The sequence below is a fragment of the Buceros rhinoceros genome, unplaced genomic scaffold, assembly GCF_000710305.1.
Source record: "Buceros rhinoceros silvestris isolate BGI_N320 unplaced genomic scaffold, ASM71030v1 scaffold10164, whole genome shotgun sequence".
Taxonomy (NCBI): domain Eukaryota; kingdom Metazoa; phylum Chordata; class Aves; order Bucerotiformes; family Bucerotidae; genus Buceros; species Buceros rhinoceros.
In genome coordinates this window covers 1-9,062 of record NW_010407643.1, presented here as the reverse complement: position 1 = coordinate 9,062, position 9,062 = coordinate 1, and the positions used below count along the sequence as shown (strand labels likewise).

At 43.1% G+C, this 9,062-nt stretch overlaps 1 protein-coding gene across 1 annotated transcript in view; it reads right to left on the bottom strand.

The window, feature by feature from the left end:
• AIDA (axin interactor, dorsalization associated) overlaps positions 1-4,032 on the bottom strand; it is a gene marked incomplete at its 5' end in the record, with an annotated part of 10,435 nt that extends 6,403 nt beyond the window's left edge. Inside the window, 2 exons of the mRNA XM_010134551.1 lie at positions 3,330-3,436; positions 3,969-4,032. Of these exons, the coding sequence (XP_010132853.1) occupies positions 3,330-3,436; positions 3,969-4,032 (171 nt within the window). The remainder of the gene's footprint in view (positions 1-3,329; positions 3,437-3,968) is intronic.
• Positions 4,033-9,062: the final 5,030 nt, after the last annotated feature.

Here is a 9,062-nt window from a genome sequence, read left to right as displayed (position 1 = left end):
CCTGCACCTAGTCCCTCTTTCAGGATCGTCAGCAGGGCTTGAATTCTCATCTAAGATGCTGTACGTTTCTGTATTTCCTGTCTTGCTGCTAGCAGACTCATGACCTCTGGGGTACCACGTCTGCAGACACGTCACAATGTACCTTGGCAGAATTCAACCCACCCTTCTGAAGTAATGGGGCAGGCTTCTGACTAGAGCATGAGAAATGTTAAAAATGTCTAAACTTATTAGAGAGCCCCCATTCCTGCAGAGCAGCATACACACTCTAGTTACTCTTGTCTCTTGAACAGACAGAATTCTTATTTCAATCTAAATGCAGAAGCAAGCCCATCTTCTTTGGCACAAAAAACCTCTGCTTTGCCATCTTTCAGTTGTCTCCTAAAAGCAGCATGCTCCCCAAGAGCCAAGAACAACTGCAACCTTCAGTTTTCCTATCCACCACTCAAGGGGACTAAGTGATGGGATACCTGACAGAAAAATCACCTGAAAGATGCATCAGACTGGCATTCATTATAAAAATAGTGGCTTAGGAAAAATGACTCCATTCCTGAAAAATGCTTTCCAGAATGTGTGAAATCACAGCGTTGCAGTGAACAGAAAGTCAAGCTCACTTCCAGAGAACGGCAGGACAGACGGTCTCCAAGGCACCTGGTTTCCATTCTCCTCAGCAGGAGGAACAGCCAAGGCAGCAACGGACTAACGGAGCCGGCTGTAACCTGTCTCTGGTGAGACACAGCCACCCAAGCAGGTCTGTGCTGAAGCCTCTGTAGTCACTGCCCACAGGAGTCATTAGCTGACAGTCACCTCTCCATGGTGTAACTTTACTAGGGCTGGGCAATGCACTGTCAGTCTTCCACCACGGCTGGGGCCCTGAGCCTTCAGCAGGCTCACACTGTGGCTTTTGCTGGGAAAACCACCACACGTTTCAGACACAACCACAGACAAACCTGCATCATTACCAGAGGGGCAAGGGAGCATCTACAAATGAAGTAAGCGTCCTCCTACAAGTGCATTTCAGATACACAAAGCTGAGTCAAACCAACAGCTCACTGCCACCAAGACACCGGTACTCAGTTTCTCCTTTCCCAAACTCCAATTTAGGGAAAGGGGAAAAAGTGATAAGTCTGCTGCCGGGTTCACAAACGGAAACTGTTCACAGAAGAATCCATTGCCAGCACAGCACTGGAATAAAGAATTATATAACCAGAAGAAAGGCAGGAAACCTCTGCTGCTAGAGGCAGCAAGCCATTGGTCAGTTCAGCTCTGTACAGCACAGAAGTCTAACTACATACATAGCCTCTGTGTAAGACTTCCAATAAAACGTGTATTCCACTAAAGAACATCTAGCTACACCTGCCCGTGGCTACACTGAAAGTCCGAATGTCTTTATTAGCACAGCAGGGCTTCTAGAGAGCTCTGTGTAAGGTGCGTCACCAAATACGACTTTTCCTTTTCCTGGTACTGAAGGCAAATGAAGATCCACACATAGATGCCTAGGACTGCGGCTGTTACCAAAGACTGTATTTGGGGCTGAAGGAAGAACATCACAGCTACACGAACACGATCAAAGGAATAACTGTATATACGAAAAGGTTATCATACCTTCATTGGCTCCTGAGTTAGGTGAATGGTGCAATGTGATAACGATGAAGCCATGCATGTAGAAGACAAGACCATGATCAGTTAGACAATACAGTTACGCGCTATGGATTAAAGGCATATAGAAGCAAAGAGGGCAACACAGTTCTATCAATTCCATACGGAAAGACCACTTATAAGGCTCACGCCAGAAGGCTGCAAGCTGCTTTTGTTGATGCCTCATCACCCAGAAAAAACACAAACCTCCGATCAGGTCAGAAACACCACGCTACTGTTTTCCCCTGAATGGGGAAAGGAGATCTGTGTTCAAGCAGTACAAAACCACCTGAGGAGTTTAGGTTATTGTAGCTGTGGGCAAGCTTACCTTAACGCGAAAAAAAACCCTCAGAAAAGTCAGATATGCTGTTTATTAAGTAGATTACTATGTAAAACATCAGTAAGTTCAGCAGTTGCTCTCACCACCTCCTTGAAGCGTGGTCTTACTGAGGAACAATTCTGTAAGACAGTATATGCCCCAAACTTCTCTTCTTTCCAATTTGGCTACCCTACTTCTTTGAAAATTATTTCAGTGTAAGTTCGATCTGTTCTTACGCACTTAACACAGCTTCTATACGTCCTCTCTATGTGTACAGTTCTGAGGGTTGCACAGAGATAACTGTTGGCACTGTGGTAATGGTCACAGAATTATCAATTCACCACCACGCCAACAGCTACTCAAGGTCTCTCTGCTACACCTGGGACAGAACACATCTTTCGTAAACGGGTTTATTATGGTGAATAACAAGGATCAAGAGAGTAAATGTCAGCAATAAAATATCACAACATGCAGCCATTTTGCGAGCTTAGCATAAACAGCTGTGGAGTGTGCCGACGGACATCCGTGTAGCCTGCAGGGATCACTCTCATAGCAAGCACTGGCTCATAGCTAGGGACAGACACGTGTTTCCTCCAGGCGTCAGCAATGCAACACCCCAGCGCTTTCAACCGTAATTCCAGTGCTAGTTTCCCTACTTGTTATCTTCTTCCTGAAAAACAAAGTTTGCCAGCCTGCTCTGAAACTAGAAACTTCTTTCTCCTCCAAAGAAACTACACCAGGAAACAAAGGAACCTCTGCTGGAACATCCTACTCCTTTGCCTGGTAAATTGTCGAAGCTGAAGTTTCAGGAAGACCTTCTCTAGAATCTGTAGTTATATCTAGTTCTGCAAGTGCCTTCACATGGACAAGGACTGAAGCCATCAAAATCAAAGCTACCCCCCTTTATCCTTCCAGAGCCTGGCTTTAGTCTAAGCCATTCTCTCACCAGACAATGCAAACCAAAACCAACCAGCAACGACTCACTACATCTCTAGCAGCAGGAGATGCTCCTCACAGAAGAAACATTGCCACAATTTACATTTGAATGCGTTTGGAACACTTCACATGGTAAGAAAGTGCATGGAATGATAATACTGAGTTTGAACACAGAATAAAGGCTAATTATTTGAGGTAGATATGGATAACCTCCCAGGTTAGCCATACAATTGCCTTGCAATAAGATACTGTTAGCTGAGGGAAAAAAAAAAAATAAAAATCTACTGGCCACCAGTGTGGTTCTCCAGTACAGCATTAGAGTTTACATCAGCCTGTTGCTCCTCACCCAAACTTTTCAAATCACAGGTGGAGAAAGGGGCTTCTCAGAGAGAGCTTACACATGCTACGTAGGCTGGCAAGGCAAGGCTAGTGCTCCTACCTGGAACTCTAGGAGGAAAAGAGTCTGGAGACCCTGCTCCAGCTCCTCCTTCCTCATCATCCTCCTCAAACTCCAAGTGTTCCTCTTCTCCAGGTGCTAAAATCTTCCTGGAAAACATGAGAAAAAGGATGAGACCAAAGATCATTCATCATCTGGCTTTCAACTCACAAGCCAGCATCCAAACATAGAGCTGACTGCTTCAAAGTCATTTCGCACTTCTGAATAACTACCACCTGTACCTACAGGCTCTGACAGAGATTGCAGGAGCCCAGCCCAATAAAAAGCACAGAGTCTAAAACCAAGAGACAATTGGCCATTTCAGGGAGTCCTGATTTTACCGAAAGCATGGGCTTGATTTTTAGCGGTACCTAGACAAACAGAATTCCAAAGTTCTATTATTAAGGTGTTTACCTTAGTGGCCATTTCAGGGAGTCCTGATTTTACCGAAAGCATGGGCTTGATTTTTAGCGGTACCTAGACAAACAGAATTCCAAAGTTCTATTATTAAGGTGTTTACCTGAAGCAGTACAGCAAATAGGTGGCTCTAGAAATTCCAGTGTTTCAGGCATACTCCAGGCCCCAGGCTGTGCTCCCTTTCAGATACGTATCTGTGCATGAAGTAACCCAGTTCTCTCTTACCTGAGTGGGACAGGCTGAACATCAAAGGGGAACTCCTTGTTGTAAGTGAGGATATTCTTTAAGACTGCAGAGAGGGGAAAAAAGTAAGAATCCATATCCATAAACAAGCACTATTTCTACTGTTTGCACAGCCATGTCCGTTCTCACAGCACCTCACGCACAGAAATAATTTTTTTTTTTAAAAAAATCAGATCATATAAGAAAACCCCAAACCCTTCTCTTGTATTTTAAACACTAGCACAGCCCTGATCAGAGCTAGATCACTGTAACATTCAGACACGCTAAGTGGAAATCCAGGACATAATCACCACCACACTTAGACAGAGAAATACCCAAAAGCATCCTGAGAAAAAGCTACAATCCCCAGCGTGATGATAACAAACTTTGGTAGCTACTGAAAAGAGGGTGGTGCTCTTCCTGGCACCAGCTCCAGACAGACTGAAGCCTCCACAGCTGACCCACCTAAGCACACATGTAAGGCTGCACATTCAGACAGCCACCGTGGGAGTCCGAGCATGCTGGTAACACATCGCTTAGTTGAGATTTCCTACTTCTTCATGCATGGGTTTGAGGTTTTTGGTTTTATTTTTCTGTTATTGGTGGTGGGTTTTTTGTTTGGTTGGTTTTCTGCCTTCAGATGTCTGGGCAGATTGGCAAAATTCAGAAGAGATACAGGGCAACATCTCAGTATTCAGGCCCAGGTACACTCACCATATTCTCCAGCATTCAGTGCAGAATGACTTTGCCATTTGTATTGAAAACTTACTCCAGTTTGAGTAATCGCAACTTCAGCTGTTATTTCCCAAAACATATATGAATAAAAGTAAAAATTCCAAAAGCACGTGAAAGAAATAAGCATTTAATGCTGGCTAAAGGGGATAAAAACTTAGAAGATAAAGCCTGCAGGGAGAGGCACTCTCCTACCAGACAATGCGTATCCCAGACTGGGTGGGGGAGAGGAGGTAGAAAAACCGAGGCTCTCACTGGGCTCATTGCGTAATAAGCCCTCTCTGAGCACAGAGACTTAGGACTACTAAATTAGAACAAAACAGTTTTAAAACAATGTTAAGATTATACAAATACCCACAGGTACTTAAATACCAGTTATGTCTAAGGAACCACTGCCAGGCCCCTCTGCCTCTGCCCGCTACGACTCAGCCAGCGCAGGAGAGCTTCCCCGCCTTTGTGATCACATCACTCAGCGGGGGCTCCACCATTAACCTACCAGACACCATCTGAATGCTACAATGAATAAAGAATCCCTCATATAAAGAACCCCAAAACCCTTCCCAGTCTTTGCTCATTCCCACTGTTTTTTTTCCTTATTTCTGTACCACCACCTGAGAGGTCAGGTGCTGCCTAGCTGGACACCACACAAATACAGAGAAAGCTTTAAGTTGCCTTTGGTCAGAGATGTGACAGACAAAACTGATGCCAAGTCTCTCTCTCTCTTTCTAAAGACAGAACTCCGCTCCGAGGGATCAGTAATGCCAATCCTCACGTGGTGGCAAAGAACCACAGCCACTTCCCAACAGAAAAGCAGCTGATTAATAGCAGGTGGTCACCTTCCAGTGCAGCTGGGGTTCAGGAAAAGAAGGGGATTTTTATCACACTCAGAATTCCCCACCTCGTGGAGAGCTACGTCATACCAGAGACAGAAAGTGAAACTGCCCCAGGCAGAAAAATCTCAGTAAAGTGAGATCTCTTACATATCACAGGCACGTTATACAGAAGCAATAGAAATTTCAGTAGTTCTCCTCCCACCTTCCAAAGGCTGGTAAGTACTAGATTCCTCTCTTCCCAGAAACCAGTTTATCTCACCGTGTGAATGGATATCCCCTGTAAAAAATCTTCTAGTAATACATTTCAGTCATCACTAGAGGGCACAAAATACTCCGCTGATACCAGCACAGGAAAAGAGCAAACAGTTTTATAGGCTTGAAATCTTGATGCTGCCTGGAGGCAGAGCAGCCACGCACAGGGGTCCCAGACCTGCCCACAGCAGCACGCTGCTTTTGGAGCAGGTAGCAAAGGTGACCCTGAATGTTTAGCTCAGAAACACTTCTGGAAACACCACCGGAATCTCTTGCGTTTTGCTGCAGAAAGCCGTGGATCAACTTTTTAAAAAGCCTTCAACTCTGTCTCATCACCAACAGCAAATAGTTTTAGAAGTTGTAATATGGCAATTTACTAAATGCTCCTTTAAACATCACCCGGATAAGAAGTAGATCTACAGCACTCAGCCTGGTGAAATACTTACTCAAAGTCACCAAGAAAAAGCAAAGTAACAAAACAGCAATGCAACAGTCATCCTTTTCCTCAAAGGAAAGTCCTCTTTACATCCATCACAACTGTGAGTTTCAGCTGATTTAAATAAAAACGACCAGATCACAGAAAAAACATTAGGTTACCACAGACAGGAATCTCCCTTGCAATACTGTGTAAGACACCCGAGCCTTAAAAGGCTGGTTTTGGCTTTTTTGGTTTTAGTTTTGTTTTTTAGAAAACACCAAACACCTCTGGGAGAAAGAGCACTTCCCCTCCATCATGCTGAACATTCACAGGAAGTTCTCCACATGTGTAACAGAGTGGGCAGATCCCATCGTGGCCTCCATTTATGTTGCTTTTCCAACAGAGATCTTTTTAAAACACTGTTCTGCAGGCTCTCGTGCAGAAGCTGCTTTTCTTTTGTGATGTTGGACAATATTGCACTGATTTTATCAGCAGTTGGCTCTTTTTTGAAAGATTTCAAAAGAAATTATCAACAAGACCAGCACACACTAACTTGGCAAAGACCACCGTCCATTGAGATTTCCAGTGATAGCTTATGATACCTGTGTTGATTTATTTTTAAATAGACAACACAAAATAATTCAGATACCAGCCCCCCCAGTACAATCCAGTATCTACTTCTCTAACACAAATGCACTGCATCTGAAACTAGTCGCTCAGTGGCTAGAATTGCCACACACGAACACAGGCACACGGGACGTCCTGGCCTGCCCATGTGTAAAGTGTATTGTAACACCGGTATAAACTTTCCCAAGAACAGGATTTGTGGGATCCAGTGTGTTAGCAATGATTTCACACAGTGCAGTCTCAAAAGAAGTATTTGTATGTAAGGACCCTCCTGTAGCATTATTCTAGCACAAAAGATTCAGTGACAAACAGACAGAACTAGCCAACTGCTTCGCTTTCCAAGCAGCGTGAAGTGCAAGCTTAAGTAGGGAAGAACCTGACAACACAAAATGAGGGGGAAAAAAAAAAGTAGTTTAAATTTAAGGGCCCTGGTTGTTATAACAACACCCAAACCAAATTTCTCAGCCATTTTGACAGCTTCAGGCACACAAGTAATTCGAACAAGCCAAACTGTCTGAATAGCTGTTTTCATGCCACCCTCACAGAATGGCTTGACCTAACATAGAAATCACTTATTTGCATTGCAGCCCAGATTTTTTCAGCTTTTTCTGGTGGAGGGAAAAAGAAAACTGACAACACACAAATTGAAACACTTCACAATGTATTTTATGAAATGGCTGCTATTGGCTTGATGAAGATTTACTCTCTTCAAGATATACTTAAAAACCACAAAACAAAGGCACAATTCAGAGCGAGCGAGTCCGGAACAATCCAAGCCAGACAGCAGCATTAACAACATCAATGTTCAATTGTTGTTGTAGAAGCACCCATTCTCTTCCAAGGAAAATAACTCAGTGTCTTTGAAAACTGAAGGCCACACACTTCCTCAGTTTTAATACAGTTGTTTGTTGAATGAGGCATGGGCTGAATGAACTTCACACTGTTGAACAGGTTTTTTGACAGCTAAAAATCAATCACCTGATGCAGGGCAAGATAAGCAATGGGGCTGCTGCACCAGAATTGAAATTTTGGCTTTTAAGAAAAGGAGGCATTTGAAAGGAAGCTTATGTCTGTTGGCAGGATGTAAATTCTGATTAAACCCTTCAATAGTCACTTCTTTTGATCTGTGGAACAGTTGAATCAATTAAAACATGATTTCCTCTTCCATCATCAAGTCACTCACGGGGCATTTGCACAATGTGGTCTAAAATCCACAATCATTAAATGATTACAACATCTTCAATAACTTATAAACAGAGAGCAGGAATATCTGCATGAAGTAATCCCAAATTAGAGGATGCAGAGGGCAGACATGCAATGTGCAGCTTGAAAAACACCTAATACTTCCAAGATGTATTTAAACCCTTTCCTGAGTTATGGTCTTCACAGACCTAGCAGTCTTCTAACGTACCTTCACTTTCCTTTTTCAGGGAACAGTTTAAAAGCATTTTGACTCTACATTTTCTTAGAGACACTAGGAAGCTCAGTTCACTTTCCTTCTCAACAGGCTTCCCTGTAGGAAACTGTGCCAGTTAGCTCATGAAAAAGCTCATCTTATTCACGATGTGGGAACACTTGCCTGCCCATCATGTTTATCCCCAACATCCCCCTTAATGATACACTTGTGACAGAAGCAAAATAAAACCAGCTTTTGCCAGTGTGAAAGCAGCTCTTCCACATCTCCTGTTCTCCAAGAATTGCAGAAATGCTTGAGAATAAAGCAGCCAATGTTATGGGAAGGAAAATTTAGAAGATACATAGATACTTCCTACATGAAAAAGTTATTTCTGGCTTGACATACCAAGAACTGGCTTGGGATCAGCTGGAAAAAACCAGCATCACACAAAACCCTTTAAAGACCAACTCACACTCTCATTTTGACTTTTAACTTTGTGAGTCTGGTAGCATTACAGTGGTAGGTGACAAGTGATTGGCTACCAGAAGTACAAGTTAAATATTTTCGGAACAGAAATAAATTTCACAATGCAAGGAGGAAGACCAAAGTATTGAAAATCAGTTCAAATAAGAAACACGCAAGTGAATTTTCCAGCTGATATCGTGTACTACTACAGCTTAAATTACTATTTTGTGCAAAAACTGGCAGCACCCAAAGAATCACTTATTTGAGAATAAAGATGAATACATTATCTGAAACATTGGGGCTACTATTCTTTGAAGTTACCTACATTACATTCCGTAACTGCCATCAGGTTTTGTCTATGTGGTAACAGACGT